This window comes from Rhinolophus sinicus, linkage group LG01, assembly GCF_036562045.2.
Source record: "Rhinolophus sinicus isolate RSC01 linkage group LG01, ASM3656204v1, whole genome shotgun sequence".
NCBI classification, from domain to species: Eukaryota; Metazoa; Chordata; class Mammalia; order Chiroptera; family Rhinolophidae; genus Rhinolophus; species Rhinolophus sinicus.
Window position 1 is genome coordinate 146,967,044 of NC_133751.1, and position 17,327 is coordinate 146,984,370.

Consider the following 17,327-nt stretch of genomic DNA (forward strand, 5'->3'; position numbering starts at 1 on the left):
CACTTACTTTTGCACCAACCTAACAGAATTTTCATACACTGCTGGTGAAAGTATAAACGGATTCAACCACTCTTAGTAACCATATATCTATGCCTAGGAATACACCCAATAAAAATGCACATGTATGGTTCACCAAAACTCATGAATAAAGGCTCAAGGCAACACTGTTACTAATAGCCAAAAATGACCATCAGCAGAATGGAGAAATAAATCATAGTATACTCACACATAAAAATTAACAGATTACTGCTTTGTGCAACAACATGGATGAATCACACACACGATGCTTAATGAAAGAAGTTAGACCCAAAAGATACTTTGATTCACTTTAGATAAAGTTTAATAAAAATGTGCTTATGATTAATCTCTAATGTTAAAAGTATATTGATTACCCTTGGTGAAACTGTTTATTATGTGAAAATTCAAGATGTACACTTACGTTTATTTTAGGAAAAGACTGAAAGAAATAAAGTATGCAGCTATAAACAAAAATAAAGCAAGAGAGCCAAGGTTAAAATGAGACAAAATTAAATGATGGCAACATTAAATGATGCCAACAAGAATATTTTGAGGTGATAAAAAAATGCAAACCACTAAGAAGAACACAAATGTAATTTGATAAACTCACCTATTAAAAGCTAGATTTGAATTCATAAAAGTCTGGTTAAAAACTCTCCTACAAAGAGAATTCTACACCTAGATAATTTCACTGATAAGTTTTGTCAAACATTTAAGGAAAAAAAATAATAGCAACACTACATAGACTTAAAATATGCAGGAGAGGAGCACTTAACTAATTCATTTTGTGAGGCCAGAATTACCCTCATATCATGTCAGACAGACATTACAAGAAAACCACAGCTAATATCCCTCATGAACACAGATACAAAAATATTACAGATATTAACACATCAAAGCCAGCAATACATAGTAAAGAGGATAATTGAAAACCCAAACACTCCACAAAAAATCTTATAACAGATTCAACCAACTTGCAGGATACAAAATCAACATACAAAAATCATTTGTGGTTCTATACACTAACAATGAAGAGTTTAAAGAGGAAATTAAGGAAATTCCATTTATAAATAGCATCACAAAGAATTAAATACTTAGGTAAATAAACTTAAGCAAGGAGAAAGATTGTACATTGAAAACTGAAACACTGCTGAAAGAAATTAAGATACAAATAAAAGTAAGGACATCTTGTGTTCACAGATTGGAAAACTTAACTGTTGAAATTCTCATACTATCCAAAGCAGTCACAGGGGCATTGAAATCCTTATCAAAATCCCAGTGATGTTTTTTGCAGGAACAGAAAAACCCATCCTAAAATTCATATGGATTCGCAAGGGATCCTGAAAAGCCAAAACAAAGCTGAACAATTCACACTTACTGATTTCAAAGTTACTACAAATTGATAATAATCAAAACAATTTGGTACTGGCATAAATATAGACCAACCATAGAGAGAGTCCAGAAATAAACACTCACATGTTAATCAAATGTTTTCAACAAGGTGCCAAGACCATTCAATGAGGGAAAGAACACTCTTCAACAAATAGGGCTGGGAAAACTGGATAGCCACATAAAAAGAATGAAGTTAGACCCTTACCTTATACCATATACAAAAATTAAATGGATCAAAGTCCTAAATGTAGAAATTAAAACTCTTAGAAGGAAACATAGGGGGAATGTTTCATGACATTGGGTTTTGTAATATATTGAATATGACATCAAAAGTACAGGCAATACAAGAAAAAACAGGTACTGGACTTCATCAAAATTAAAAACTTGTGTATCACAGGACTGAGTGAAAAAAAGGCAACCCATACATCTGACAAGGGATTGATGTCCAGATGATACAAAGAGCTCCTATAACTCAACAATAAAGAACACCAGTCTGAAACATGGGTGGAGGAATTTAATAGATTATTTTTCCAAAAATATACAAAATGGCCAATAAGCTCATAAGATGCTCCACACCTAATCATTAGAGAAATGCCAATCAAAACCGCAATAGCACCTCACATGCATTAAGATAGCTATCAAGGAAAAAAACAAACAAGTATTGGTAAGGATATAGAAAAAGTGGAACCCTTTGTGCATTGCCAGTGGGGATGTAAAATGGAACAGTTGCTATGAAAAATGGTATGGTGAGTCCTCAAAATATTAAATGCAGAATTACTATATGACCTAACAATTCCACTTCTGGGTATATACCCAAAAGAACTGAAAGCATGGACTTGAGCAGACACTTGTACATGTTCATAGCAGCATTACTCACAATAGCCAAAAGGGGCAAATAATCTAAATGTCCATGGTTGGATGACTGGAGAAACTAACATACAGTGCAATATTATTCAGCCTTAAAAAGGAAAGAAATTCTGACACATGCTACAATGTAGATGAACCTTGAAGCCAAACACAAAATGACAAACACGGCATGATTCCACATACAGGGTAGCTACAGCACTCAAATTCAGAGAGACAGAAAGTAGACTGGTGGTTACCAGTGGCTTGCAGAAGGGGAAAATGGCAGCTGTTATTTAATGGGTATAGAGTTTCCATTTTGGAAAAGAGTTCTGGAGGTGGAGAGTGGTGAAGCTGCACAACATTGTGAATGTATTTAATACCATGGCACTGCACACTTGAAAATTGTTAAAATTATTGATTTTATATGTATTAATACCATATACAAAAAATCAATGAATGTAATTGTGGCAGGCAGAATAATGACCCCGGAAATACGTCCACATCCTAATCCTGGAACTTGTGAATATGTTACATGGCTAAAGGGAATTAAAGTTGCAAAGGAATGATGGTTGCTAATCAGCTGATTTTAAGACAGGAAGTCATCCTAGATTATCCAGCGCAGCCCGATATAATCTCATGAGTTCTTAAAAGCAGAGGAGAAAAGCAGGAAAGTGGGTCAAAGACATGCAATGTGATGCAAAGAGATACAACCCACTGTTGCTGGGTTTGAAAGATGGAGAAAGAAGGCCACAAGCCAAGGAACGTGACAGCCTCTGAAAGCCAGTGGATTTGTTTCCTATTGCTTCTATATCAAATTACCACAAACACAGTAACTTAAAACAACACAACTTATTATCCTACATTTCTGCAGATCAGACTATGACATCAGTTTCACTGGCCTAAAACCAAGGTGTTGGCAGGGTGGTGTTCCTTCTGAAGGCGTTAGGGGAGAGTCTTTTCTTGCCTTTTTCAGCTTCTAGAGGCCTGAATTCCTTGGCTCACAGTCCTGCATCACTCCAGTCTTTGCTCTGTTGTCACATCTCCATCTGTGGCTGACTCTCCTACCTCCCTCTTTCACTTACAAGTATCCTTGTAATTACATTGGGTCCATCCAGATAATGCAAGAGAAATCTCCCCATCCCAGATCCATAATCACATCCTAGATTAGCAAAGCTGCTCTTCACCATGTAATTATGATAACATTCACAGGCACTGGGGCCTAGGGCACGGACATCTTTGAGAAGCCATCATTTCATCTACCAGAGCTGGGAACAGCCCTCAGCGTACAGCCAGCAAAAAGACAGGGGCGTCAGTCCTACAATCATAAGGAACTGAATTCTACCAACAACCCAAAGGAGCAGGAAAAGGAGTCTCCCGAGAGCCTCCAGAAGGGAACAGAACCTGCCAACACCGTGCCTTTAGCCTGTGAGACCATACTGGACTTCTCACCTACAGAAATTTTCTAAGCCACTAATTTTGTGGTGATTTGTTAGGGCAGCAACAGAAAACTACATAATCTGTCATGTTATAGGCTAAAGGAGAAAAATGTTATTTCAAAGGACAAGCATTTTAAAACTTCTCGGCAACTTGTGATAGAAAGGAACTTCTTTAACTTGATAGAGGGCAGCTAATATCATACTTAATGGTGAAAGACTGAATGCTTCCCCCTAAGAGCAGGTAAAAGAACATCTACTCTCACCATTTCTTTTCAACACTGTACTGCAAATTCTTGGCCAGTGTAATGAAAAACAGGAAAAGAGAAGAGTGGGGGAAAGGACGCAACAACAACAACAACAACAACAAAATCTAATTTTAAAAATGGGCACAGCACTTGAATACGCATTTCTCCAAAGATGATATACAAATAGTCAATAAGCATATGAGAAGATGCTCAACCTCACTAATCATTAGGAAAATGCAAATTAAAAACAATGAAATATCACCTCACACCCATAAAGATGGTCACTATAAAAAAAAATAGAAAATAACAAGTGCTGGTGAAGATGTAGAAAAACTGGAGCCTTGTGCACTGTTGGAATGTAAAGTGGGGCGGCCCCTACGGAAAACAGTATGGCAGGTCCTCAAAAGTTTAAAAATAGAATTACTATGTGATCCAGCAATTCTACTTCCGGGTATACATCCAAAAGAATTGAAACCATGATCTCAAAGAGATATCTGCACACCCATATTCATAGCAGCATTATTAACAATAGCAAAAATGTGGAAGCAACCCAAGGGTCCATCAATGGGTAAATGGATAAATAAAATGTGGCACATACATATATACAATGGACTATTATAAAACATTTAAAAAGAAGGAAATTCTGCCATTTGCAACTACCTGGATGAACCTTGGGGATGATGGTAAATTCTGTTGTTTTACACACACACACACACACACACACACACACCCTGGATACGTTTTTCTGTAGAAACTGAGAAAGTGATTCTAAAATCTATATGGAAATATGCTAAGGACAAGAACAGCTAAACAGTTTTGAAAAAGAACTAAGATGACTTATACTAACGTGTTTCCCCCAAAATAAGACCTAGCTGGACAATCAGCTCTAATGAGTCTTTTGGAGCAAAAATTAATATATTATAGTAAAATAAGACCGGGTCTTATAAGACTGGGAATAATAATAATAATATGTAATATGATATATAATACCGGGTCTTATATTAATTTCTGCTCCAAAAGACACATTAGAGCTGATGGTCTGGCTAGGTCTTATTTTCGGGGAAACACGGTACCTGATTATAAGACTTACTGTAAGTTACAGTCATCAAGGCACTGAGGTAATTGGAACAAATATAGATACAAAGATCAGTGGAATAGCATAGAAAGTCCGGAATAACCAGTGATACAGAGTCAGTTGATTTTCAAAGGTGCCAAGATAATCCAATGGGAAAAGATTTTTCAAATGCTGTTGGGCTGGAACAATTGGATATCCATTTAGGAAAAGAAGAAAAGTTTACTTTGTCTCACACCACATACAAACATTAATTTGAAAAATATCATAGACAAACAAAGTTTTAAACTACAAAACATCTAGAAGAAAACACGCTGAAAACAGCCTGCCTCTGTTTGTGCTGCAGACTTTCCTAGACAGATTTCTTTGATAGGACACTACAAACGTTAATCATTAAGGGAAATATAATAAATTGGGCCACAACAAAATTAAAAATGTTTGCTCTTTAAACGACATCATTAAGAAAATGATGAGGCACTTCCAGTCAAGATGGTGAAGTAGGTAAAAGCTGTGCTCATCTCCAGCCACAACCACATCAAAATTACAACTAAATTTCAGAACAACCATCATTGAGAACCACCTGGACAAAAGTCCTATAACTAGGGACATAGACGAAGCCTCGACAAGGCTGGTAGGAGGGATGGAGACAAGGAACAGGCAGGTCCCATGCCCATGGTGCAGAGATTAAGAATTGGGAGAGATAGCTTGGTGCAGAGATCGCCCGAGGAGCAAGAGGTCCCAGACCCACACTGGGCTCCACAGCCCAGGACACGAGTGCTGAGGAGTCCCCATAATGTCTGGCTGTGAAAAATAGCAGGGATTGTGTCTGAGACTGAGGGCTGCTAGAGTCCCAGGCATTCCTCTTGAGGGGCCAGCACACGGACTTGCTTGCTCACAAACTCACTGGCTCTGGACTCCAGTGCAGGGGCAGCAGTTTGAAGGGTCCCAAGGACAAATGGGGAGGAACTGAAATGAATAGCTTTGAGGCAAGGACTGGAGGGGCAGGGGTGAAGGCTACACTCTCTGGGGACAGAAGTGCTGGCAGGTACCACTGTTCCTTTGTTGAGAGCCTCTCCCACCCAGCCAGCAGGTGCAAGCGAGTGTCAAATCTGTGCTCTCCATTTACCTGGCTAACAACATGCACCCCCACCTGGTGATTCGCTGAGACTTTGCGGCACACAACGCGTGCATCCAGCCCAACCCTCTTCCACCAACTTTTCCATACAAGCAGCCTGTCTCTGTGCTGCAGACTCTCCTAAAATCTCTGACAGGTCCACAAACCCCAAAGAAGCAGTAGTGGGTCTCAGCGTGCCCTGTGTGTCTTGCTAAGTAAACCCAAGCCTGGCATAAGCAGTGACGGGTCTCAACCTGCATTCTGCCTCCTATCAGGTCCTGAGCCTGGCATCAGCTACAGCCAGTGTTGGCCTAGAAGGTAGCTTCAGCTGAACAGCCACAAGCCTGGCACAAGTGGTGGCTGGCCTCAGCTCACAGCGTGGTGCCCATGAAAGGGTCCCAAGGCCAGCACAGGTAGCAGCCAGCCACAGATCACATGGTAGCTCCCACCATGGGGCCCCAGCCGGGCGCAAATGGTGGCTGACTGTGAACAACACACCAAGGAGCCTGCTTAAGACCACACCAAAGCACCATCCAACCAACTCCACAAACAACACACCTGAAGAACAGACTCAGTCCCACTAAAGTGACTCCTGATGCATGGGGTCAGCCCCTGCACAGAAGCTCATCCACTGTGGTCACAGCCAGCCCTCACAGCCAGTCAGCCTGAGGGTCAATCCCACACACTGATGTACCAATAGGAATCCAGTCTCAACTACAAGGGTTGAGCACAAAAGCCACACAAGGGACATCACTGGAGCACTCAGCCCAGGTGACCAGGGAGACTGTGCCACCAGGCCCCAAAGGACACCTACTACACAAGGCCACTCTGCCAAGTCTGGGAGTCATGGCAGCTCTACCTAGAAACAAACACAGAGAGGCAGCCAAAATGAGGAGACAAAGAAACAAGTCCCACATGAAAGAACAGGACAAAACTCCGTAAAAAGAACTAAATGGAATGAAGACCAGCAAACTACCAGATACAGAGTTCAAAACACTGGTTATAAGGATGTTCAAAGAACTTAGTGAGAACTTCAACAAAAAGATAAAAACTACAAAAAATAAAGAGTCAGAAATCAAAAATACAATAACTGAAATGAAAAATACATTAGAGGGAATCAAAGCAGATGAGATGAAACAGAGGAACAAATAAGCAATCTTTAAGACAAGGTAGCAGGAAATCCAATCAAAACAGCAAAATAAATAAACAAATAAAATGAGGACAGTGACAACATGGATGGCCCTAGAGGGTGTTTTGCTAAGTGAAATACCATACACCATACAGCCAAATACCATATGATCTCACTTATCTATAGAATCTAAAGAACAAAATAAATGAACAAACAGAAGCAGACTCATAGATACAGAAAACAAATTGATGTTGCCAGAGAGGAGAGGTGTTGGGGACTTGGGTGAAAAAGGAATTAAGAAATATAAATGAGTAGTTACAAAATAGTTACAGGATGTAAACTACAGCATAGAGAATACAGTCAATAACGTTACAACAACTATGTACAGTGCCAGGTGGGTACTAGACTAATTGGGGGATCACTACATAAATCATACACATGTCTAACCACTATGCTGTACATCTGAAACTAACATACAATAATATTGAATGTCAACTGTAACTGAAAAAAATTATTATTTTTTAACAAAAAAGAACCTCTGGGATAACATCAAGCATATCAACATTCGCAGCATTGGGGTACCAGAAGGAGAAGAGGGGGGAAGGGAATGAAAACCTATTTGAAGAAATAATGACTGAAAACTCCCCTAACCTGGGAAAGGAAATAGACATACAAGTCAAAGAAGCACATAGTGTCTCAAATAAGATGAACCCAAAGAGGCCCACACCAAGACACATCATAATTAAAATGCCAAACAGAGAATTTTAAAAGCAGCAAGAGAAAAGCAGTTAGTTATCTACAAGGGAGCTCCCATAAAACAATCAGCTGATTTCTCAACAGAAATTTTGCAGGACAGAAGGGATTGACACAAAATAGTAAAGTGATGAAAAGCAAAGACCTGCAACTGAGATTACCCAGCAAGGCTATCATTTAGAATCGAAGGAGAGATAAAGAGTTTTCCAGACAAAAAAATTAAAAGGAGTTCATAACAACTAAAATAGTACTACAAGAAATGTTAAATGGACTTCTCTAAGTAGGCAAGATCCAAAATACCAGGGGTGCCAAAAAAAATGTATACACATGACTTGTATTCATCTTTTGTTATCACTATATATTATTATAGTTTTAATACAGCTTTTTCCTTCTTTAAAATGTGTATACATTTTTTGGCACTGTCTATATGAATAACAAAACATATGAAAGAAAAAAACTCACTGACAAAGGCAAACAGTAAAAGCAATGGATCAACCAACAATAAAACTAGTACAAAGGTTAAAAGGCAAAAGTATGAAGATCATGCTTAATTTCCGCAATAAATTAAGGGATCAAAACACACACAAAATAAATAAATTATAACAAAACAAACATGGAGGGGGAATAAAAATCATAGTGATTTTAGAATGTGTTCAGACTTACACCAACCATCAACTTAAAATAGACTGCTATAAACATAGCTTGGTATAGAGAAGCAGATGGTAACCACAAACCAAAAATCTATGAGACAAACAAGAAATAAAGAGAAAAGAATCCAAAACAATATATGGAAAATACCCAGATACAAGAGAAGAGACCAAGAGAATAAAAAAGGAACAGAGAACAACTATAAAAATAATCAGAAAAGAAAATAATAAAACTGTGATACATATCTATCAATAATTACTTTAAATGTAAATGGACTAAATACTCCAATCAAAAGACGTAGGGTGGCTGAATGGATAACAAGAAGTGTACATACTCGTATGCTGCCTATAAGAGACCAACTTCAGAGCAAAAGATACTCAGAGACTGAAAGTAAAGAGATGAAAAAAGATATATAATGCAAATGAAAAAAGAAAAGAAAAGAAAAGCTGGGGTAGCAATACCGGCAACAGACAAAACATATTTGAAAACAAGGGCTGTATCAAGAGACAAAGAAGGGCATTTCATACCGATAAAGGGATCAATCCAACAAGAGGCTAACTATAACTCTCGTAAACATCTACACACCCAACAAAGGAGCATCTAAACATATAAAGCAAATATTGACGGACGTAAAGGAAGAAATCAACAATAATACAGAAATAGAAGTGGGCTTTAACACCCATTGACATCAATGGATAGATTATCCAGACAGAAAATCAATAAGGCAACAGTGGCCTCAAGTGACACATTAGAGCAGACTTAATTGATATTATTAGTACATTTTACCCACCTCTTTTCTGTAAACTGTCCCTTCTACCACTATCCTCCTTATGATGCTACCCCATTTATGTACAATGCTACCCTTCACAGTTAGGCAAATCACAGTACTACACCTCATCCCTGTAGGGACTACCACTGGGGTAGGCTCCTGGCTCAGGGGAGGGGAATGAGTTCTTTGGGAATTTTGGAGTTGGCACTGGTAAGGAATGTTGTAATGGTCTGTCTCTGGTGGTTGAAATTGCAAAATGTAAAATGTGGGACCTATTGGTGGTTGTGTTTTTCTACCATGTGGAAAAAGGCACACTGAATATCACAGAATGTGAATATTCAGATGCCTCTGAATAGATAAGAAACAGAACCCTGACTGTACTCAAGTCTCCATTGTGTTCCTATATACTAACAATGAAATATCAGAACAAGAAATAAAGAAAATGACGCATTTGCAGTTGCAATAAAAAGGATAAAATACCTAGGAATAAACTTAAAGGAAGTGTAGGAACTATACACTGAAAACTACAAGACATTGTTGAAAGAAATAGAAGAAGACACAAAGAAATGGAAAGATACCCCCTGTTCATGAACTGGAAGAATTAACATAGTTAAAATGCCCATAGCACCTAAAGTAACACAGAGATTTATAGCAATCCCTATCAAAATTCCAGTGGCATTGTTCAAAGAAATAGTACAAAAAAATCCTCAAATTTGAATGGAACCACAAAAGACCCTGAAAAGCCAAAGCAATCCTGAGAAAAAAAGAATAAAGCTGGAGGTATAACAGTCCCTGACTTCAAATTATACTACAAAGAGACAATAATCAAAACAGCATGGTATTGGCAGAAAAATAGACACACAGATCAATGGAACAGAATTCGGAGCTCAGAAATAAACCCACAAATATATGGGCAACTAATTTTTTGCAAAGGAGCCAAAAACACACAATGCAGAAAGGAAAGTCTCTTCAATAAATGGTGCTGGGAAAATTGGAAAGCCATATGTAAAAGAATGAAACGTCTTAGACTGCTATCTGACACCAGACACAAAAATTAACTCAAAATGGATTAAAGACTTGAATATAAGAGCTAAAACAATACATAGAAGAAAACATAGGCTTATGTTTTCCTAACTTATGGACCTTGGTCTCAGAGGGGTTTCTGTGAACTTTATTCCAAAGGCAAGGGAAGTAAAAGCAAAAATAAATGGATGGGACTACATCAAACTAAAAAACTTTTTCGCAGCAAAAGAAACCACCAACCAACCAAATGGGAGAAGTATTTGCAAACAATACCTCTGATAAGGGGCTAATATACAAAATATATAAAGAAATCATATAGATAACAAAAAGAAAAATCCAATTAAAAAATGGGCAGAGGACCTGAACAGACACTTCTCTCAAAAAGATATACAGAGAGCCAACAAATATATGAAAAGATGATCGGTCTCACAAGCCTATACGGGAAATGCGAATCAAAACCACAATGAGATACCATCTCACACCTGTTAAAATGGATATTATCATTGAGACAAGAAATTAGTGTTGGAGAGGATGTGGAGAAAGGGACACCTAGTACACTGGTTGGAATGTAAATTGGTACAACCTTTATGGAAAACAAAAAGGTTCCTCAAAAAATTAAGAATGGAGCTACTGTATGACCAAATCCCTCTTCTGGGTATCTACCAAAAAAAATTGAAAACACTTATTCATAAGGATACATGTACCCTTATGTTCACTGCAGCATTATTTGCAAATAGCCAAGACATGGAAACAACCTAAGTGTCCTTTGATCAATTATTGGATGAATAAGATATGGTATATATATATATACAATGGAATACTACTTAGCCACAAGAGAAGATGTAATATTGCCATTTGTGACAACATGACTGGATCTTGAGAATATCATACTAAGTGAAATAAGTCAGACAAGAAAAAGACACGAACTATATGATTTCACTCATATGTGGGATATAAAACTGAAAACAACAAATGAACAAGCATAACACCACAAAAACTCAGAGACACTGAACAGTATCGTGGTTACTGGGAGCGAGGAGGGGGTGTAGAAGAGGGTAAAAAGGGTCAAATATATGGTGATGGAAGGAGATTTGACTTTGGCTCGTGAACAAACAGTGCAATAAACAGATGATGTTTTATAGAATTGTGCACCTGAAACTTAATATAAAACTATTATCCAGTATTACTCCAATAAATTTAAGTAAATAAGTAATAAATAAGTAAATAAGTAAAAACCGGAAGAAAATGTTTACACTTATAGAAATGAAAAATGCTCCTGCCTATAAAAGTTCAGAGCAAGAGAAACAATCAAATATATTAAAATGATACTAACAAAATAAGACTCCATATGATTAGCTCCACTAATAATGTGGACACAGAATATAAGGTTGGTATTTAAGTCCCTCAGTTAAGTTAATTATCAAGGAAGATGAATAAATCTTTTATACCCAAGCATATTTAAATGGTAAACTGCCATGTAGAAAAATTTACTGCCTCCCTAGCAATGTAAGGAATACAATTTCAAACCATTAAACTCACAAAAATAGAGTTATAAAATTCAGTAATCACAAAACTGGAAAAACAGGTACACTTAAATATACTGCTGTTAGCACTGCAAATTTTTTTTTCTAGAAAACAATCTAATAACAAATCCAACAAAAACTATCAAGACTACTCTTTTCATGTTCGTAACTTATTCTCTGATTGGTTAATTCTGTTTTGGAGCACATGCCATGAAAATAACTCTAAGTACTGGTAATAACAAAAAGAAAGGAATACCAAGATATCAGTGCAATGCTCTTTGCAACAGAAAGATTTGCAAACACATACATACACCAAATAGAAGAGTCAAATAAACTGTAGCATAGAGCCTCAATAAAGTTATTAAAACTGAAAATTACGTAGACTAAGTCAAAATATAATAATGTAAAAATATAAAGTTTTACACAAAAAATAAAAAAATACAATATGGATTCACTGATTACAACTATGTAAAGTATGTATATCTATTTATTGACAAAGATTAGAAATTAATGTGGAATAATACAACTTTATAATCCTTAAATTCTTATTTCTGTAAGGCTACTTAAATTCATGATGGACAAAGTAAATATAAGAGATCTCAACAGTCTACCCTAAAAGACAGTACCTTAACTTTACAGTTTAGTAATTACACATTTCACAAGTTCATTAAAGCTTGTAAAACTTATTCCTTTTGTTTCTCATCTTATGCAAACCTACTCAACCCAATTTTATTCATTAAGAAATACATAATGTTCAATAGATCACCTCAGGTCTAATAAGTTTTTAAAAAGAAAAAGCAAACTACTTATAAGAAATAAAGCAGGAATTTTGAATATTTTCCATATTTAAACAAATTTCTATGAACTGTCTACATTATTTATTCATTTAACACATAATATGCCCTGAAACTTAGAATAGCATCACACATACCTGATGCGATGACAGGATCTTGCATCAGCTCCCTAGTGATTGGACATATAAATTCATCAGGAATTTCAGAAGAAAGCGTTTTCACCTTTGTCCTGAGCTCTTCAATTTTCCTCAGAACTTTACTACGCAACCCTAAAGATTCTAAAAAGAAATCATTCTGTTAGGGCTGGAGAATTACTGGTTAGCTTTATGCAAGTCTTTAGCAAACAGAAGAAAAGTTTTATCTACTACAACCAAAAATCTTCAGATTTTTTACTACCTACTGTTTTACCACATAGAAATGTTTTCTTTATAATTTCTTTAATGAATTTCTGTAGTATAAAATACTGTATGGTTAAAATAAATCAGCAACTATAAATTGTTTATTCTAAACAACCTTAGATTCGGAAAGTTCCTCAAGAATTTCAGATTGCTGAACTACTAACATACTACAGAAAATCAGAAAAGGCTCATTATCATTGGTTATTTAGACAACAAAAAATTTCCTAAAAATCATTTTAAAAGGTGTTCAGCTTAATAATGTAAACTTTCCATCTTATATTTTAAACTTTATAACATTGGCTATATTATTCGCTAATACTCATATGAAACACAATCACAAATAAAGTTCATCTGTGAGTATAAGACCGTACAGACAAGTTTCATTCATTTGTATCTTTACTTTCATCTTGAGTTTTTTAAATTACCTTAATTTGCAATTTCAGGAAGTTTAGTACAATTAATTTTAGGAAGTTTAGCATTATTATCTGTTTACATGTTTAGAACTAGCTGACAGTTTTACTTTAAGTGGAGGTGTTTGGGGGTGCTGTGGATAGAACAAAAGAATTACATTTCAGAATGCCTAATAGTTCCCATAAAAACACAAATTAGCTTTCCTTCTGTTGGGAGGGAATTCTCCATGGTGTTTACACACCCCTTATGACACCTTTTGTCTCTGCAATATCTTCAAGGATGTTTGCAAACATCCTTGGAAGATAGAGGTAGTGTCTCCCTTCCAGTCAGGGGGCAGGTTTGTTTCCTGATCAGTAGGAAAATAATGTCTTCCTCTTGGGCTGGTTTGCTAGTGATCCCATTATAAGATTGGCGGGGGTGGGTGGGTAGGGGGGGAGTCCTGAGCTCAAGTTTCGTCAGCTGTGACACAAACATAAATTGCACACACAAGACTTAGAGGGAAAGGGGAACCAATCTGAACATGAAGCTCATGCTGCCTGTGTACCATAAGCTGTTTAAATCTATTTGGACTGTATCTAAGAAGTGTGGCAAGTCAACCCAGCAGCTGCCTGCCTCTTAGGGACTGCTTCACTGCTTTCCTGTGACTGCTTTCCTATGTAATTCACGAAACCAAATTGAAGATTTTTAAAACAATTTTTTTTAAAGTATCACATGTTTATAACTCTAACATGTTTATAATTAAACTCTACATGTTTATAATTAGCAGCCATCTCATTTAAAGGGATAATTATGCAACATATAAGAGAAGGATATAGAAGCATTTAATATTCTGAAAAATATATATATTTCCCACTCTGTCAAAAATATTATACATGTTTGCTAATATTTATAATAGAAAATATACAAAGCTTATTTCAAAATGCCCCATGAGCAGCCGGATGGCTCAGTTGGTTAGAGTGAGGGCTCTTAACAACAAGGTTGCCAGTTCAATTCCCTCATGGGATGGTGGGCTCTGCCCCCTGCAACTAAAGACTGAAAATGGCGACTGGACTTGGAGCTGAGCTGTGCCCCCCACTACTAGATTGAAGGACAATGACTTGGAGCTGATGGGCCCTGGAGAAACACACTGTTCCCCAATATTACCCAATAAAAAATAAAGAATAAAAAAGCCCCAGATGAGAAAAGGTTAAATTGGGTGCTATCTTTGTCCAATTTTAATGTCATTTAAAAACAGAATCAGATTGCTTTGCCCTCAAGGATGCAATTACGTGTCAAATCCACAGAACTTAGCCAGAAACAAATACCTTCTTTTGTGACTGGGGGTAAGGAGTGAGTGTATTGCTCAGAAGGAAAGGCCTCTTACCAGCTGAGGGTTAGTAAACCCTCACTCAGTAAGGGAAATGGGCTGTATCTGGCTATACGGGCAGACCTCAGAAGTGTTGTGGGTTCGGCTCCAGACCACCACGATAAAGCGAGTCTAATCTTTTTGCTGGTGGAAAGTCTTGCCTTCAATTTGTAAAAAATGCAACATTTGTGAAGTGCAATAAAATGAGGTGTGCCTGTATGTACTATAACCCTAAAAAGGCATCTGGTTCTTAATAAATTAGATGACAAGTTAAATAGGCTACCAGCTCCTGTGCTCTCATCCCCACACCTTATCCACCCCTGGAAATGCTATTATCATTGAAAATTGATGGAGTTGAAACACAAATAAACATCAAAAATAGAGAACAAAACTCTGAAAACCTGTGAGGAAACAGAGGTAACTGGGTTCCAGAGTGGGGGATGGGAGAGGACAGCTTACAGCAGAGATCCGCATACACATAATAAAAGAAAGGCCTTTCTACGTGTCCCCTTCACTCTTCCCAGCTTTGCCCTGTAATGTGGTCTCCAAAGCAGCAACACCAATATCAGCTGGCAGCAGGTAACACAACAGCGTGACTGCCTGGCACTAAAAGCACAGGCCATCAGGCTGGTCACTGACTTTATCATCACTCCAATGCCCCAAGAGACAACAACAGAACCAAAAGCTGCTTTCCCCGGGCAGGGGCGGAGGGGGGACCCACTAAAAACTACTTTATATTTAAAATAAATAAATCTTATTTTTTAAAAAATCAAGCTTCTGACTAGAATGACCAAGAGAAAACAAGACGTAAAAACTATTAGTAAAGAAAGGGAAATATGACTACAGTTACTGTAGGGATTTTAAAAAGGATTTGGAGAAGACAGTGGCAGGAGAAGTACAGTTTAATTTCTCTGAATCCTCACATGAAAACAGAGAACCTAGATAGCAAAATCAAGCCCTACAGACATTTCCAACAAAACAAGGTAGCTGAGTATCCTCATGAACCCCACAATATAAGTAGGTGACAACAAATCACCAACATCCATAAGAGCTGAGGATAGCATCTGTGTGGAAGGATGCAACAGGGCATCTGATGAGCCTGAGGAAAGGAGACCCCAAGATGCCCAAAAAGTATTCACTGGCCTGTGAGGTCATCTAATTAACAGCAGCAGCTGAACTCTAGGGGTTATGCCCACTCAATAGCAGGTCAGCCACTAGTAACTAGATTTGAAGGGACTGTTTCACTTTAATCATGTATAAAGAAAAAAAATGGTAAACTTCTGTTACTTAACAGTATATGCAATCAGGCAACAAATTAAAATCCACACCAGAAAGTACAGTATTATTGGGAATTGAAATGTGAAACTTTCAAAATCGGAGGATGTTAAAATGGTTGATGCACAAAGTTTGAAACAGCATTTGATATAACTTGATATGATCATTTTTAAATTAGAAAATGATAAAGATGTCTCATGTGCTTTTGTGGTTTCTTGGAAACACAAGAGCAAAAGGTAGAGGGAACCCTTTGGAAAAAAACTCATTCCCAATTAGGAATCTATGATTGATAATTATTTGAATATAAGTGTAAGGACTGACATGATATACAATAGTTCCTTGATATTTGTCATTCCAAATTTCAACTATTACATTATCTACAGCCTGAATTCAATCATTCTAAGGCTTCATTCCACACTGATTTCTCTTGGAGACTATGTCCATCAATTACATCTTCACTATATGTAAAAAGTTCATTTTTCTTCATACTCATGCAACCTGGTCTTTACCCTCATGAATGTACCAAAAATTCCCATTTTTCCAAATCCATTATGACCAACTCTTCCTTACACTAGTCTCTAAATCCAGCCAGTACTCGAATGGTGTTAGGCCAATGTCAGCTTTACCATCCCCAACCCCTGGGATAAACACTTATCTTTCGTTGTTTTAAAAAGGTGGTATAAAGTTTTAAGAATGGATAGAAGGTGATATTTTGAATATTGGTGCTCTTTAAATCTATATTTTTTCTTCAATCAAATTAAATATCTGTCCATATTAAAATCATTATTGAAATATTTAAGGGCTTGTCCCAGAACCAATACTTTACTTGCATAACTATTTTAGACTCTCTGAAACTATATTATTATATTCTTTGGCACACTAAACAGAAAAAAGGTATACATTTTATCATCTTGCCTAACTAAACAAAGTTCAGTAATTTAATAAACATAATTTACATAGACCACACATGCAAGAATTTAAAATACTTACAGTATCATACACTATGACAGACTTATCCACTGATCTTTAAAAGAAAAGAAATGAGTGAAAACTTCTATAAAAACAAAGTAGAGCATCTATTTAATTAGTATTATAAAAATAACTTAAATGACTTTTTAAGAAAAGGCTGAAATATT

The 17,327-nt window shown here is 36.8% G+C and overlaps 1 protein-coding gene across 1 annotated transcript in view; it reads right to left on the reverse strand.

Moving 5' to 3' along the window:
• Window positions 1–17,327, reverse strand: part of WDSUB1 (WD repeat, sterile alpha motif and U-box domain containing 1) — a 47,795-nt gene that overhangs the window by 11,078 nt on the left and 19,390 nt on the right. Inside the window, 2 exon segments of the mRNA XM_074328884.1 lie at window positions 12,900–13,056; window positions 17,182–17,215. Of these exon segments, the coding sequence (XP_074184985.1) occupies window positions 12,900–13,056; window positions 17,182–17,215 (191 nt within the window).